At 41.3% G+C, this 18,247-nt stretch overlaps 1 protein-coding gene across 1 annotated transcript in view; it reads right to left on the bottom strand.

Annotated features, from left to right (window-relative positions):
• The window catches only part of SPAG16 (sperm associated antigen 16), a 393,690-nt gene that overhangs the window by 117,350 nt on the left and 258,093 nt on the right, over positions 1–18,247 (bottom strand). The window contains 1 exon segment of the mRNA XM_086751201.1: positions 1,245–1,310. Within this exon segment, the coding sequence (XP_086607327.1) occupies positions 1,245–1,310 (66 nt within the window).

Below are 18,247 nucleotides of genomic sequence, written 5' to 3'. Positions count from 1 at the left end.
TACAGCGTTAATTTATGTAACCGCAATTACAGCTTCTGAAATTATATTCCTCACTCAGTTTAATCAATGCTGCACTAGGTGTTTCCATTTTTACTAATTCAATCGTTGAGAATGTCAACCAATGATTTTAGTCTAGAGTTTAATGCCAACTATAATATTCTTTATCAAAATAACATGCTTATCTGGAAGATTATCAGCACAGAGTCTTCCAGCTTGCTGTTAATCACTACAGGTCACACTAGAGCATGAGGCTCTTTGTAAATACTCATGTTAAAGACAGTGCTGTAGTGTTGCTATATTATTTCCCTCACAATTCTTGCTACTGTTAAATATTCTTTATTCCACACCACACTGTTTCAAAATACCGAGAGGCAGGTTGTGCCTGTCAATACACAGATAGACGCATGTGGCCAAGAAAGAATTAGGATGCCTTGGGAATTCCTATTCCCCTCCTCGACAGAAGCTTATCCCACACTTCTTCCTCCCACCTCAGCCCCTAGGGGTTGCCCTATAAAGGTACAGGGTTGACATAAGCAGTTGGTAAAGCAGTAGTTGACACTGAGCAAGAGAAGAATGTTCAGGATCTCCTACAGTAAAAATTAGCACCTTGTTCTGCTTGTAATGAAAGTAGCAGAAACACCACTGAGATACTTTTCAGGAAAGACGGTCCCTGAGAGAGAAAAATGCAAGTGGTAGCAGTAACCAGCACATACCTCACCACTTCCATACCAGTTTTAAAGAGCAGTGTGGCCAGGACAGCTAGAGGAACCATGCATCACAAATCTTTTGATCATTTCTGAGTTATTTCATATAACCTCAAAGAAACATTTTGGAAAAATTACTTCCTTTCCAAAGTTAGCAGGTATGCGGATCAGAGCCTGTCAGCAATCCCAATCAAAATGATCCTTTTTAGACAACAGCTATAAAAGTAACCATCCAGGAAAAAAAGCTAACTGCAAGTTTTATTTAAATAAAGTAACTAAGTGATCATGACAAAGGAGAATGGCTTAGATATCAAGCACTGCTCAAAGTAGAAAGGAGGTAGGCGCAAGGAGGAGGCAGCTTTATTGTAACAGTCTCTGGGACTCTGATCTGGCTGGTAGGTGTGCGCCACACTGAACCGCTCTAAGTTATTACCAATACTGAATTCAGTAAGAGGGGTATCTATTTCACCAAAGCGTGACTGTATTTAGCAGAGCAAAGAACATGACGATTAAAAAAATAAATTTGTACGTAGAACTCACCTTCATGTTGAATGTAGCACGGTGACAGGGACGCAGTTGACCACAGAACGTGTAAACACGGAGACCCTAGGAATTAAACATAAAAACAAAGCAATTAAGCAAGTTACAGTGATATGTTATTCTATACCCTTGTAAATAGAAATATCTTTATTTTATGGCTGTGTGCAAACTTTTTGTGCTAAAACCCAGCTCCTGGTTGCTACAAGAGGAACACATTTCTCACAGTTTCTAAGGTATGCATCCTTACTTCACATAATAGCAAGCAGAAAAGGTGCATGCAAATATCACGAAAAAAAGTCATCTCCTTTGCTGGAGGGTTTGAAATAGAAGGTGTAATCACTGCTTCCAAGACTGAGCTCTTGCTTTTAGGCAGTGATTCAGTACGTCTCTCGATATTCCACACACACCATTAATGTCTTCTTTAAGGAATCACAAGCATGAAATCAAAATTAATTATCTTTTGTCATCTTCCACATTAGGCCGTAAGTGACCTACATAGAGCAGTAACATATGTCAGATGTCATCACTGATATCTGGCTTGTTCTCCCAGTACAGGAGGCATCCAACCACAGTATCTCCTGCTAAAAAAAACCTGAAATCTTCAAGACAGGAAGACAGAGGTATTAAAAATAGATGCACTTCTCTGTTTTCATAAAAATCACTGGCTCCATGGGTAAAAGTAACAACACCACTTTCTATTAAAAGTGAAACTTAGCTTTGAACAGTGTAATCGTATCCTGAAGAACAAGTTTTCACTCTAAGAAAACATTTTGACACTAGAATTGAAAGACAATTTGTTGCGTTTTTCCACAGAGATTAAAAAACCCAAATTCAAAACCTCAAATTTCTCTACTCATCCTAGCAGTCCTTCTTTGTACTTACTCCAGCTTATATCAATCTCTTGGGAGCAAGGGTAACATAGGTCAATTTTACCTCTGCCATGCTTTCAGAGTTTATAGCATCAGCTTAATTCGGTTTTTATTTTTCCAATCCCAAAATCCAACCCAAAAGTCACTCCTACTCTGATGTAAGATATTTGAATTCTCTTTTTCACTGACAAAGCCTCCAACATGTTTATTACCGGGATGCTTTATCAATATATTCGCACTGTTTGCAACAAGTCCTTTCAGAAAAGCAGTCACTGAAGTTTGACCACAAAGTAACTCTGGAGAGATGCTGCTCGATAGTACTCTGTAGTTTATACTACATCTCCAAACCATTTAGGAGAACTCAGTCCAACAAAACAGCAGTTAAAGGGGATTAGACTACTGCTGTAAATATCTCGGGGTCAAGAGCAAAGAGGGAAAAGAGCTATTGAAGCTGAAGGGCAGTGTTGATGCAGGAACATATGAGTATTCATTATCTGCAGATAAATTTCAGCTGGACATCAGAAGACAGTTCTCAAACAGTAAGACATGAAAACTGCCCTCCACTCCAAGTACTGGGGACAAAACATTCTCATTAATTGTAGGAAGCTGCTTGAAAAGTCTGGAAATAAATGACCTCCTGCATGTGACCTTTTGTCTGAACTTGGAGACCAAGGAGACTTTTTCCAGTCCTTAGAATACAAATCTCTGATAAAGCCCAGCATTTAATGCTTCACAGAATCTCTTTTGTTTAAAAAAATGTCACCAAAAAAAAAGGCAGCAGGCTACTTCGGCAAGCACCATTTTGTATCTTATTGTATTTTTCATTTACCTTTCCGTCTTGAAGCAGTCTCTGCTTCAAGGCCCCATATACTGTTGAGCTCAAACTAGGAAGTTAGTATTACTCCCACGAAAGGATTGTAAGATAAACATAACAAGAAAAAAAAGGCTCTGGACTATTAAAAGCAATCCACTATCTTTGAAGAGCAAGCACACCATCCACTTTAAGCACAAAAAGGCTGCCAGAGTACAGTTCTTGAGTCCTTTGCAGTTTTGAACAGAATTACAAGGGGAAAAAGTGCCAAAAAATCCCCACCCAAAACACTAGTATATTTACATGATTTCTAAATAATAAAATATGAATCAATTAATCTTGATTAAAATAAAATTGAAATAATTATTAACCAACTATAAATTCACTGTTGGTATAGAAATGTGACTAAACAAAATTCCCTAAGATATTGGCAGATGAATTAAATTTGATAAAGGTAACATAGTAAGAGACAAAGATAACCAAACACATATGAGCAGTCTAGCAAGAAAAAATCTCAAGGACATAAAATCTACCTTTTGGCCTAGCAACAATATCAATTGTACTCCATCCACGGTAACACACCAAAGGCTGGTGCATGTTTTGCATGTAAAAATTAGCCCTTGTAAAATAACTGCCGTTGCTCAGCAGGGCATAGTATTCACCCTGAGACATTCTCAAACACCAATACATACACAGCAACCTTTCCACAAATACAGAAAAAAAAAAGCATGCTATCACAAATCAAAAAAAAAAGAGAAAACCACATGGATGCTAGGCCACAAAATGAATGTGAACTTTCTGATTTCCCTTCCATAAGTCAATCCATTATAAAACATCTGAAAAGGATTTTAATAATAGTAATAATAATAATAAAACCTAGACAAAGTGAATAGTTCTACGTCCTGGTTTTGTTCAGTGAGAGGAGACTCCAGTGGCAGCTTCTGTGGGAAGCTTCTAGAAGTTTCCCCTTTGTCCAGTGGACTCGGCTGGGCCTAGGGCAGACCTGCTGCTGGCCAAGGCCGAGCCGATTGGTAGCAGAATGTTCCCTGATACACCTCTGCGATAAAGCATTTAACAAGGGGAAAAACAGGAAAAAAAAAGTAAAAGGAAGATAAGATTTGAAAAGGCTGGAGTTGGGGCTGAGAGGGGAGGCACGAGCCCTGTGGGCCTTGCAGGCCTCACCCTCTGGCCTCCCGCCGGGCAGCCGACTGGGCCCAACTCGGCCCGGCCTGGCTGAGAGAAGTGGAGAGGAGATGAGAAGTGAAGAGAAACTGAGAGGTGTCTGTCTCTCTGTTGTGAAGAATTTTTTGCGAGAGGAACGGCTGCAGATGAAGGAGTGGGGAAGAGTAAAGTCGCTCCTGACGAGATTCCCCTGCAGCCCGTGGTGCAGCCCATGGTGAGGCCGGCTGTGCCCCTGCAGCCCGGGGAGCCCCAGGGAGGAGCAGGGATCCCCCTGGAGCCCGGGGAGGACCCCACGCTGGGGCAGGGGAGGAATGTGAGGAGTTCTTCCCCTGATGATGAAGCAGCCACGTAAAGCAACGCGTGATGAACTGACCGTAATCCCCATTCCCTCTTCCCCTCTGTGCCGCTCGAGGAGGGGGAAGTTGGTGGAGATAATGTTAAGCCTGGGAAGAGGGAGGGGTGGGGGGAGGTTATCTTGTTCTCTGTCTCATTCTCCTGCTTTGGTTTTAGTAATAAACTAGTAGTTTTCCCCAAGTCGAGTCTGTTTTGCCCATAATGGTAACTTTAAGACTCTCTCCCTGTCCTTATCTCAAACCTCGAGCCTTTTTCCTTGTATTCTCTCTCCCTGTTCCCTCAGAGGGTGGGGGAGTGACAGAGACACCACATAGTTTGGTCCTAGCCCTTCAATGGGGCTAAACACCACATTCTGTAAAGTGTTTCTCAATATTATTGTTGAAACTTGATTTCCAAAGTGCCCCTTTATTTTTATTCAACGCACAGCTAGTGTTTTCTTTACCAACACCTGGAAAGCTGAGTTTTGCAGACACAGACACCATAAAAACAAAACTGGAAAGCTTACTACTGAGTAAATACTGAGTAATGTCTGAGTAAAATCAAACAGTAATAAATACTCTCTGGATCAGAGCTCTTGCTAAGATAGCACTGAGCTTTCACCATCAAGAGCCCAGCAGTAAATTAATAATACCCCTTTTGCACACGCATTCTGCTTTTCAGTCTTTAATTATAAAATAAACTACTCTAACACCACCAGACAGCCTTGCTTCATTCAGTGTCCATGTTCCAGGCTTAATCTCCCTTGGAGTGAAGCTTGGAGCATCTCTTCTTCAGGGGAATTTCACTGGAGCACCTCGCAAAGTGGTCCTTGGCTTACTAACAGCTCCTCATCACCAAGGAACCAGCTGTGTGCATCTGCCACGTAATCGAATTTCTTTAAGGTTCAAGATGAGCAGGGGCAAACATCTGGGACTTGTATCACAAGGAAAAGAGCAGAGGAAAAAGGAGGAGCTTGTCTTCATCTTAGGGGAGTTGACAGTTAGGGAAAACTACCACAAAATGGTTTCACTGACCATTACCCCACTGACAGAGATAACATTATGACAAACTGAGAGTCGGAGAAAAAAATGAAACACCAGAGCAAAACTCTGCAGCTTTTAAAAAGGCCCATTTTTTCCCACATTTAACCCATGGGGTCTATCCGGTCTCCTTGCGTACAACACACTGGCAGTATAAAGGGCAGTAAATTATGGAGAATATATGATTATTGTTAACTGAGTCATAAGGTCTTGACTGAAATATTAATGAAGGAAATCTCAGTTCTATTCACTCCTCGAGCTACTGCCCAATTATATTAATAACCACACATTCTTCCTCTGCAGAAAATACACAGATAATAGCAACATTCACAAAAAAAAAAACCCAAAAAACAAAATATGAAGTGTTCTGCATTGTTGGGGTATTTTTAAAAATGATTATTCACGCATGCACATGCACACATATAATTCTCCATTTTGAAACCCAGAAACTAACATCAGAATCAGCAGCTAGAAACACCATGGCATCATGTTATGGAGCCTATCAAGCTCTCAGCTTCCACTGAGCACAGACATTAATTGCCTGCTTTGGACTGGCACTATCTAAAAGACTTCAGATAGAGAAAATATTTTTTTTTTTTTTTTAATATGCAATCCAGTACTGCAGAAAAGCAGCCTGACCTTCGGAACTATGGATCTGTGAACAGTAATCCTGCAAACAAGAAACCTAAATTCGAATGATTTTTTTGTTCTTACTTTCACAGGATAAAAGCCCGAGATTTCAGAATCAATAGTGAAATTCTGCTGTAAATCCTCCCTATTTTGTCCATATAGATACACAAATACCAGGGCAAGATAAGGCAGGCTGAAGACAATCATAATTAATAGCCTACAGCTTCTTTGCATTGGCGGAATTAAGTTCAACCATTAACTATGTAACACAGCAGTTGAATCTTCCTATACTTATTTTAATTACCCGTTTAGGATCAACAACAAAAAACCCCCAAACCTAACAAGCGCCTCTGGAGAAAATGCACAGCCAAAAACTGTTGAGCATCATTTAAAAGCTACTAATGTTTCTTAAACTCTGCTGTTTGGATTATTTTCTTCTGGATTTTTAATACCCTGCTATACATGAAAGTCTGACATGAGCAAACTTATTTTGCCAAGTTCAAAAACCAAGATAACATATCCATTAATCAAGCTGAATGTAATACACTAGGTGCAACATGGAATTATCTTTATTAGTTTTATATGATATGAGCTTTTAGGTAACAACATCCGAATACGAGATTTATCTAAACAGTGCTCAGATATTTATTTGTAATTTCCTGGTTCATTTAAAAATTAACTCAAAGAAATATGTTCATTCAGAAGGACTGAACCACGAAAAGTGTTCAAACCATGAAGCACTCAACAGTGGAACTGTTCACCTCATTCTCTTTGTTAAAAAACAAAACCTCTCAACAGTTTTTCATGAAAGGTTTAATTTTATTCAGGGAAAAAAAAATACTAGGATCTTGAATGAAGCTTCTGATCTTATGTAGGTAACATTTTTCCAGAAAGTCAAATAATCTAACGCCTAGGAAGCTCACTCCCTTGAACTTTTCCTAAAGCATCACGTTAAGCGTGCTGTGATTACTGGCTACCGACTCACTGGGGAAGGTCTAACCTTTCTCTCCGTCTCCCTTGCTGAGTATGGCCGAGGGCTTCCCTTTTGACAGCAATTGTCAAAATTAAAAGTGCGACTCCTGCTCAGATTCTTGCCTTATTCATGCCACAGTCTGTCTGCTTGGTCTACCTGCGCTTTGTGTCAGCAAGGCACCAGCAAGCTCTGAAGGAAACGTGCGATGTATCCAGCAGAACCATGGGCTCTGAAGTCACTCCACGCTGCAGGGGAATCGCCTGCTTTGCTGCCTTGAAGTGCGTGCACTGGAAAAATCAAAAGGGATTTGGATCTCTTTATTAGAGCACAAGCTATAACAAGGTAATTCTTAAAAGAGAGAAAACTCATTTTCACGGGATATGACACGTAAACACAAAAACTGGAGGAGTCTAAAAACACCCACTCCCTCTACCTTCGGTAAGGCGGCTCCTTTCTTTTAATCTCTCCTTCCAGCCCAGCCCGTAATAATTCACTTCAGCAATTTCCTGCCGCACACAAAGCCTGTGCGCGTCCCCCGCAAGGCCAGCCCAGCTGCTCGCAGCAAGAGCCGCTCTCTTCTCCATCTGCCCCGTTCTCTCTCATCCAGAGGGCACCACTCAAAGCAAGGCAAAACCGCATCCGTCTCCCAGTTCCTCTCTCTGAGGCATTTACGAGCACGTGACGTACAGAATCTGTACAGTAAGCAGTGAACAAATCTGGGAAACAATTTTACCATCTGTCACCACAGGTTTTACTTGATAAGCTCAAGCACAGAACCTTCAGCGCCGAGTTTGCTTCTCTTCTCCTTGCTTGAAATAGACCCTGGGGGTAAAGAATCATGCAGAGAAGACTGTTTCTTGATGTTAGACCAAGCGTAAGGCCAGGGTGTTACTCGGATTACGTGTAATCCTGTATGTGGGAATAAAATTAACTTGCAATGGTCTTATTACCAAGGATTCACAGAGGCAGGAATGTACAGCAAAGCTGAAGTAGTTCAGCCGTTGGGCTCTTTGCTATTATGGTGATCTCCCTTTCTCACTGACAGCTTTTTTTTTTTTTTTAATTTTTTATTCACTACATCTTCCTAAAGAAACTAAAGAGAATTTTGAATCTTTTTAAAATGTATGAACTTATATAACAACTTTCATACTGGGAAACATGGAAAACTTGAGAAAAAGCATTTTTCTAAAGTTGGTAGCTAATACAAACTCAAAATAGAGCTCTGACTGCCAGCTACGCCTAATACCATGCTTTTCATCACAGACCAGCCTTTCTTTCACTTCAGAGTTAGTAACACCTGCTATTAAAAATACAGAAAAAAAACTAAAGTAACCTTGCTGGGGGACACTCCTGAATTATGTCATTTTTCTGCATCTGAACTTTCACCCGAATGTACCATTAATATCTTTTGCACTGAACATGCATTCATATGCATTTCTCTTAATTGGGAGGAAAAGTATGTTTCTAGGCCAAGACCCTGTATGCTAAATCTGTTCAAAGTGAACCTCTAAGGCTCTCCTGAAAAACACTAAAAACAGGAGTTTATAGTAGAAATGCTGACAGATTATATTCTTCCCAGCATAATATAACCTGACTCTAAAATAAATGTTTCATGAATTTAAAAAGTTGAAAAAAGCTCCTCTGTTCAGCTTTGTTCTTGAGATGAAAGTGAATTATCTTTTTGTCTTCAACTGACACTTGGATTTTTGTACTGCAGTCTGCGGAAACCTGTAACCACAGGCAGTATTTAAACAGACATGACTGTGTGGGATTCTCTCCTCACTAAACTCCTGAAAGAGACATTAAACTTCTAACTATATCAGGAGGAAAAAAGGTTTTTTAAAGGTTTTATAGGAAGCAAGATACCTTCCTGTACCTGCTTCTGCGAAGAGAGAGAAAAGTAATCCCTACTTGGAGAGATCACACATGAGCCCGGTTCCCCTGCATGGCCATGACAGACCATCCAGGGAGGGAGAGGGAGAAATTTATTTGCTGAACCTATCATTCCTATTTCCAAAGAAAATAAATAGGAGAAAAAAAAAATCCTTCAAAGATATTGAAATTACTTCACTAAAAGCAGACCTGTCTATTATTCCCCTGGCTGATATTGGTAGATGTCTTCAGTAACAGAAGCTTAACAAGGGTTTGTAAGGCAGGTGAGCAGACACCACCCTGTCAGCATCAAAAGAGCCAAATTCCAGAACTGCATTCCTCCCATCCAACGTAACTCCTGGAGTTTAAAGGTTCCAGCGAGGCAAGGATCAGCAATGCAAGAGCAGGGATGGCCAGGAAAATCCCATACGCTTAAGTCCATTAACTGCAGACTTCTCTGCACAGGATACGGCCTTGCCCCTTACAGAATTAGGCCAATTTTGCCGTAACTAGAGTTTACTTTAAATTAACTTGGTATTCCAATACTTTGCAAAACATGCCGGCCATTTTCAGGAGAGTAACGTGTGACTGACAGAAATCTAGCAGGACTATCTAACATTAATTATGAGCTCTATTGCTTTAATGCAAAAAAAGATCAGCAAGATGAATTATAAATGTGCAGAAGTTGTTGGTGGAATATAACTGGAAAAGTTAAAAATGTAGTGAAAGCACAGAAAAGAAATACAAAAGAATTTCTGTTGGCTTTGAAAATGAAATTACATGAAAGCAGAATAAAACAATACATCACTTAATTACATATGAGAAAAAATGAGAAGGCTCCATAAAAAAAAATCCTTTCTTCCTTCCCACTTCTAAAGGTTCAAAACTTGTTTCCTGCTTGGAAAGTTTTTACTTTTCCTCTGTGTAGAAGTGAACAACATCTGGCCTGCAAGAAAACCTCAAAAGGCAGGAGAAGCTGCTCAGTGGCGTATACAGTTCAGCTTCTACACACGTATGACTTCCACATCTGAACCTGCCACTCGGGTGCATTGTCTTTAGTGCCTGTGCTCAAGAACTGTGCTTCTTCACCTGCTCATCCGATTCTGCTCCTGTACAAAAGTCTTAAGAAATCAGTAACTGAGCAAAGCGACACAATGCCCTATCTTCTCTTCTTATCTAGAGATGAGAAGTTGAGTCTCAGTCTGAAGGATTTCAGTGCTCTCAAAACTAGCTCAATTTTCGTCCAAATGCCAAACTGCTGCCTTATCTGAATTCATAGCAGAGCAGTGGTTATTCTTCCTAACAACAGAAAGGAAAAGCTAAGTGTTTTTAACTGAAAAAGACAGTATAGAGGCAAAAGCAGGTACATACACAACTGTGATTACTAAATAAGACAAATGAGGTGGACCAACATTTTTTTTAAGAAAACAGAAAAAGCTGAAGAATTTTTTCCCTTCAGAGAGTCAGTATAAATCAAGCGTAAGGCAGTAAGATCAAAGCTCTTCCTTGTCTGACCGCCATTTGGAGAGTGTTTGCTTCTATTGGTATAAACAAATTTGTAAGCATTCACACTGTGAATTTTGTTCTGGCACTCATTATGCATTAAATGCGTCTCACCCAAATTTAAAATGGCAGATGCACAGAGAAAAACACCAAAATGAGAAAAACAAAAAAGGGCAAACTTAACAGAACACGTCTGCGGTTCTCTGTTGTTAATCTGCAATTGCTGAATAATAGAACTCTTGAAGCCACGTTCTTCTCTGATCTCTATTTTGTCCGTAAAACAACAGGAAGAGATCGATTAGTTCCCAGGTAGGGCAAAAAAACCCAGGATCTGAATGGAAATGGGAAGCACATCACTTGCTCACCAGGATCCCATTCCCAACTAAAGGCTCTTTGGGAATCACAGTATTGCTGACCTGAGGGATTGAGACCAGAAAACAGAATGCAGATTATTTGGCTAGAAACATTGCAGAAGTTATTCACTGGGGAAAAAAAGTAATTGAAATTAAAAAAAAAATGAACAGTTTCATTTTTCAAAGTCTTTAGATTTCAAAATTTGAAAAAAAAAAAAAATCACCAGTGGAAGAGGAGAAAACGTTGAAATCGGCTCTTACAAACACACTGTGCAGAGATTCTGCTCACCAGATCCTGCATACACTGCCTACACATTCTGAGTGAAAGGAGAAAAAAAGCATTGTAAATGCCTATGAAAATAGTCCTAATTTGCTCCAATTTCCAACTCGGAATTTTGTAAGTCTTCAAAATGAAATTCATGTAAATATTTTCAAAAGTGAGATTTTCTAGAGAAAAGAGAAAGTAAAGCAGGAAGATCTGCGTAGCAATGGAAATAGTTACATTTTTTTAGTAAGTCTGCTGGGTATCTAAATTTCATTTAGCATTCAAAGCACAGATACTTAATTAGTATCTCAGTAATATGATGGTTAACTTCCACTACATTTAGGAACCGGCAAATTTTGTCTCACAAACTCGCATAAAGTTTCACTGCATGTGAAATTATCTATGCCAATAAATACGCTTATGCTCAGACCGAAGGAGGGGTAAATAGATCCTTTTGACTTCCATCATCCAAAGCATTCCCACTGAACGTCCCCTGCGGAATCTCAGCCTCAGGATTACCAGTACTGCTCTTTCACCAAAGCACTGCTCACAACAGAAACCCACATTCAGTCGCTGTGGGAAAGGAATTGGGCAAAAGCCCAATTTTGTAAGTTCCACCTGCTTTATAGAGCTTATTGATCATTCCATGGAAAAATTATTTTAATCATTAAAAATGAACTCTAGTGGTTTAGCTTTGTTAAGCTTATTAATATTTCTCAATAAACTTAATGACTTAAATGAAATAGGAACAAATATATTTTTTAATCCATCAATACTGGCACTGTATCCGGTGACTGGACGTACAGGACTACAGGGTACGCAACTATTCACGTCACCTTCAAAGAAACACATGCAGAGGGCTGAAGCCAGAAAATCTTCACTGGGAATATCCCACAACAATACAAAAGTCCTAATACATACAGACAGACAGACAGACATAAATACACAGTCCTTCTTGTGCAAGAAGGCAAGTCAAATAATAAAAACATTGAAAAAAATTATTCCAAAGCAATACGAACACTTTCCCCAAAATGTTTTTGCCTGGTGCTAACAAGCTTATTGGGGGCAGGGGAATAAAAACATTCAACATCTGAGAAGCAAGAGCTCTTCATCTGTTTTAGCATCGTTTTCCCAAGATGCTCACATCATGGCACAAGAGCATAGCGATACTGAAGAGAAGTACAACTCCTGGAAGCCTTTTCAGAGACCTCTTGTAAAATTACAGCATGATTACATTACCTCTTAAATTAAAAAAAGTTTCTTACCAAGTTCAGCCTAACTGTCAGAGCTGCCAGGATTAGATCTGGGACCAAATGCATGATGAGAAAGCTCAACGCTGTCTAAATATTAGATCCATTATTCAAGCAGCTCACAGGACACTGTGAGCTTGATTTTACATTGACCAAAACTCCCCGTGAGATCTCTTTCCTGGGATTTTTCCCCTAGTAAGGGTTGTGGCACGGGCCCCTACCTGAGCAGAAAGAAAATGTAATTACAGCAGGTTCCCATTGAAGGCGTTAAGGCATCTGTGTAGCCTCAGACAAAAAAAAATCCCAGCATTCAGGCTTTGTGAGTTATTAATGGCGCTCTGCTCTGTAATTGGTGGTGAAATAATCTCATTGACACATACAAGTTAGGAAATAGAGGTCTCATTAACAAAAGCCTCTAGCCTTTATTAGATCATATAAATAACCAAGAGAGCCTGCAAAAGATCGATTACAGCCTTTAAACGTTTACAGAATCAGTGTTTAATTAAGACCATTTTAATATGCAAATCAAGCCTAATTAACATCATTTGTTAATGTTAGTCTGCCTGGGCTCTAAACAGCCTCAGCTGCAAATATGGTAACACTATCATATTTTTGCTGCTTTTTTTTTTTCCCTAGGAGGAACTGCAGCGGAAACAATCAAGTTGCGCTACCCGTACGTACAAAGGCTTTCAAAACCCCATTTCCATTTACCATTTGGAGACAGAGGTCAAAAAAGTGCTCAGCGTAGCATAAAATCTAGCTGCAACGTTACGCATTTCTTCACCCACTATTTTCTAGAGTGCTTTAATTAATGTATTTCCTTCAAAGTAACCAACCCCTCTGGGAGCTTCTTTTGATGAAAATCTGCCCTTGTTCCACGCAGGGATTGAATAGATGGGATTCTAACACGGACCATTGTCACTCAGAAGCTGATACTGGGACTTTTTTTAGTTCCTACCTCCCCTGCCCCAGGAACAGCAACCCTCCTTTGCTGAGAGATGCCACAGCACTACGGCAAAGCCCCCGGCAATTAAAGTGTGAAGCAAACGAGAAGAACGCAGCCTTCAGCAACGTGATGGGAGGAGAATCCGAGGAGGAATACAGAGCAGCAGGGGAGAAAACAAATGTCTGTGTTCAGATTCCTGAAGAAGAAAAATTAAAGCCTCAAAGCCCCAGTGAATTTGTTTTAGGAAGGAGGGTGGGGCAGCTGCAATGCAATCCTAGTAAAAATCATTCCCTTTCCCCAGCACCACTGCTCTCCTGGCACCATGATGAGCTGCCCAGATTAAAAAGAAGAAAGAGAACCACTCACCATTGGGCGGCATTGATTTGTTGCTTAATGCTTACACATTGGCAGCGGGGGAAAACTCAATGTCTCTGCAACACTTTACAATACAGAAGGTAACTTCTTTATTTTTCTTTGCCATTATATTTTGTTTCCTCATATTCCTGACGTTCTGGACCCTGTAGTGTTACCAAGTCCTCAGCTGGTTGAGGGTAAAAGAAAAGCTTTCTACTTTTACTTATTCTGGAATATATTTGGTATTGCTAAGTAAATTCAGTTCTCATAAGAAAAAAAAAAAAAAAGGACATGCTGCTACAACGGGCAATGAGTCTTTCAAGATAAAATGAATAAAAATGAATGATAATCAGAGTAGAAATAAAATACAAGAGACAAGCTGAAATGCCTCCAATTCAAATGGGAGCAGAGTGGCTTTTACCCAGCATCTTGACTGACCCGTGGATGAAAGGACCTCTCACAGAAACCGAATTTGGGTACAGCGCAGAGCATGGTTGGGTAGAGACAGGCAGGCGGTCACTTCCCAGCTCCTTTTTGAAAGGTCTTCTCTAGAGACAGTCTTGGAGAATGGGACGTGTTCAATAAAACCTGTGCACACTACTGACACACAGCAAGCCCACACAGAAGCTGATCTAGGCTGGGGACAAACCCTTATCCAGCAGGAGCCCCTAACACTTGCGAACCCACAGGCAATGAAGAACGGAGCCACGGAATACAAAGCAGTCGAAGGGGCTGCCGAGACAGCTGGCAGGCGCTGAAGCTGGATTTATAGCGCGCTCCCACCGCACCGAGAGCCGCGTGCATAGGCACAGACTAACGATGACCGTGGGAGCTGTCCCACATTTCCCATTTCTGGGAAAAATATCTGAACCTGAAAAAACCACAAGAATCTGAACTAACCATATATTGAAGGGAGAACCTACAAAGTTTTGTTTTCTAAGGCTCTCTATTAACTGTAATGAAAAATGTCGACACTTTCTCACTTGTCCTTCATTAGATAAAATGGCTGGGATTTGCACAGAGCCTATGGAAGCTTGAATTTCAGTGGAAGCCTGAATTTTAGGGCCTGTTGCAATAGGACAAGGGGTAAAGGCTTTAAACTAGAAGGAGGTAGATTCAGACTGGGTATTAGGAAAAAAATTTTTACAATGAGGGTGGCAGAACACTGGCCGAGGTTGCCCAGAGAGGTGGTGGATGCCCCATCCCTGGAAACATTCCAGGCCAGGTTGGCCGGGGCTCTGAGCAACCTGATCTGGTTGGAGATGTCCCTGCTCCTTGCAGGGGGGTTGGACTGGGTGGGCTTTAAAGGTCCCTTCCAACCCAAACCGCCCTGTGATTCTATTCTACGATTCTAAAACGAGTGAAACAAATACATTTTCAGGAAATGCCTGTAAACCCAAGAGCGAGGAAGAAAGAATGGAAAATAAATGCAAACTAGGGCACATCTAGTAGGCTTAGTAGGCAAGTTTTGTGTTCAAACACAGTATGCATAGAGTTACACCACTAAGCTCTGAGCTACACCACCGGGACTAGGACAGGGAAGGAAAGAACAGGGGAGTGCTTCAGAAGTTCAGCTCATTCAGTCATTTAACTACGGCGCTGCAACGCTGTGTTGGCCGATTTTGCCCGGTGGATGTTTTCCTAAAAGAGGAAGTCAACAGTGCCGATTCATTTCATACAAACAGCAAACTGACAGCACAGGGAAGGGAAATGACCGAGACAATACTTGAGCCACTTATTCACAGCCGAGGGTTCACACAAAACCAGTTACTTCTGAGAAAGGCTCTACTTATGGAACAGGTAGTTAAGCTGTCCATAAATACTATCTCATGTTCTCATGTCTAAACTTGTTATCTATATGAAAAATGTATGAAGCACATTTTATGTTTGACACATTGTACAGTCTCATTATGCGCAGAAATGTCCGTTCACTTTTGTAACCTGCTAGCATCAGCCTTCGTGTCTCAAACCTGCCTGCAGCTCCAGCGATGGAAAGTTAAAAACATTCCCAAACTCCCTTCTGGCCCTCCGTGTTGTCATGTGCACTCAGGAAGATGAAAGAGTATCTGAGTCAGACACAGATCTGATGACTTCCTAAGAAATACAGACGTATCTCAGAGAACAGATATTACTGCCAAAACCAGAAGTTTTAAAAATTAATAATAAAAAAAATTATCTGCGTTAGACATGCACATCAACAATCCTGCTCCATAACAATGTTCAGACACCTCCCACATTAAATGCTGCTTCTTATGTAGCGATCTCCTCAGTGTTCAGTCATTCGGACATCCAGGTTTCAAGGCCATTAGAAGAACTGTGATTAACAAAAAGCACTGCTTACACAGCATTTCACAGCCTGGAACAGACTGAGCCTCTGCTGAAGCCTTACTCTCCAATGAGAACGGAATCGGTGCCCATGTTACAACGCGAAGAAAAGGAAGCACGCTGGGACGCGTGGCTGAAGGCTGCGGGAGGAATCCTGACGCTACGTTTAAGCAGAGCTGGGCAAAACAAAATTTCATCCAATTGCTCAGACACAGCGAGCACTCAGTATGGCTCTTGGCCTATTATGTATGTTTTGCAGGTCAAAATTTTCACCCATGTGATTTTTATTAGTAAAGAATTAAATACAACTAAGTTTATCTTTACAGAAGACATTATTAATTTTTTTTTAACTGAGAAATGCCATTTTGGTTTTTTTTTTTTAAATGCTTTCAGTCTGATCTGATTTTAAAGCTCCAACAAATATAAAACATTATTTTCTTTTTTGCTCATTCTCCTCTCCTGTCTCACTCACGCTAGGGACAATAGTTATCCCCAGATCTAAGAAGTAAAGTTATTGGTTTTTTAATTTCTCAATTTAAGCCAGATCTTTCCTGATTACTGAAAAAAAGAGAAGTAAGGATTAATATTTTTCAAATTAGAAAAAATATGCATTTAACAAGAAGAAGCTCAAAAGGAAGACACATAAAGCACTTTAAATGCAAATGACCTATTACTTGCATTCCATTTCTGCTAATTTTGAAACAAAATTTTAGAATCTCAACCAAAGCACTTTGGTTTTGTTGCAGCTAGCTTTGCTGCACCTGTGTCCTCCTCACTCTGATTCCCACAGGGAATTAGCAGGAAGCGGGATGCCCTGGGCTCCCCCTCCAGCCAGCGGATGCCCCACAGCAGCACAACCTGGCCCGGGTTTGCAATCCCTGCTGCGGCAGGGCTCTGCCCTTCGCGCGAGCTGTGCTGCTGTACAGCAGGGTCAGTGCGACCGCATGGCAGAGTGGCTGAGCTCAGAAATAAAGTCATCCCCTTGCACGGCTTTCAAGCCACGTGCGGGGCACCTCTTACCCGCGGTAAGAATATACGGCCAGAAGAGCCTCGCGGGTCTCCTTGGGATGTGGATCTGCCCGCTGTACAAGACAAGATGGCACACGAAGCACTGTGGTATGAGACACCACGTTATGGTCATTTTCTCCTCCGTGAGCTGAACTGCAAATGAGTGACTTGGAAAGCAGCACAAAATGAGGACGTATCACCAGTGGGGTTTTATAAATGTTAGTTGTTAGAAGAAGTAACTCTCTGAACAATATATGACCCATGACTAATTTCAGGGGGTCAGGGTGATCTTTGCCCTCCCCTGTGTAGAGCATTATTCTTCTCTGAAGAAGTTCAGAGGCTAATGAATAAAGTGTCAGCAAAGAAGAAATGAGACTAAGCAAGAAAATGCTCGTTCTTGGGCTTTGCTATAAATAATGCTCTCATTAAAATTCTGCCTTGGAAGAAAGGCAAGTCCATTAGTCTAGGAGCTAATTTTTACTGGCTCCTTAGATGTATGCATATTAAAAATGCAGCTTTTATAATTGCCAGCCATCAACCACCTAGTCAGTGCTGTTCTTGGAGTTTTTAATTATTTACTTCATTTGCATAGACACTCCAATTTATGATCAACCATTTAGTTATCAAGGGACAGTTTTAGTAATTCCTCTTTTACATTTTTATTTATTCCTTTTGTATCCCTAGCAGGAGCGCGCAGAGGGCCTTGCCGGAGTTGTGCGGCAGTGGGTCTCCGCCTCGGCCAGGGCAACACGTACGGCGCAGGCACATCTACCAAACATCCGTGTCCCACCTCAGCTCCACAGCAGGGTGCAAGGACACTGCTCCTATCCAATACCTTAATGTCTTCCTCCTCCTCAGCTGCTGAAGGCCCTTGCCTGGCACCTTGGCCTGAAGTGAAGGGAAGAGCTTGCACTCGGGAACGTGCTGCCTCATCGCTCTGAGTGCTCTGGCACTCTGCCCCAAAGCTGTCCTCCTCCCCAAACCTTGGTTTGGGGCTGTTTTCTCCTCCCGCAACCTAGCTCTGCTGTCTGAGGACACTACTGCTGCAAAACCTACTTCAGTGCCACCCTTCCCCATTACGAGCAGGTTCCAGCCTTTTCTGTTCTGCACACATTTCTCCTCAAAATGCTCTCTGCCTAGCTCCTTAGACACCCAAAAAGGAGCAAAAATATAGAAGACAGGCTTTGAAAAGAACAAGTTGTGCAGCTGCACAGGAGCAGGTCTGTCCCACTGCTGCCCTCAAGAACCCACCCTGGCCAGCCAGGTGGCACTGGCCGCGTTATCGCACC

Source organism: Chlamydotis macqueenii, chromosome 6 (assembly GCF_036417535.1).
Source record: "Chlamydotis macqueenii isolate bChlMac1 chromosome 6, bChlMac1.mat, whole genome shotgun sequence".
NCBI lineage: Eukaryota > Metazoa > Chordata > Aves > Otidiformes > Otididae > Chlamydotis > Chlamydotis macqueenii.
The sequence above is the reverse complement of the archived record's forward strand: the minus strand, read 5'-3'. Positions and strand labels throughout refer to the sequence as shown.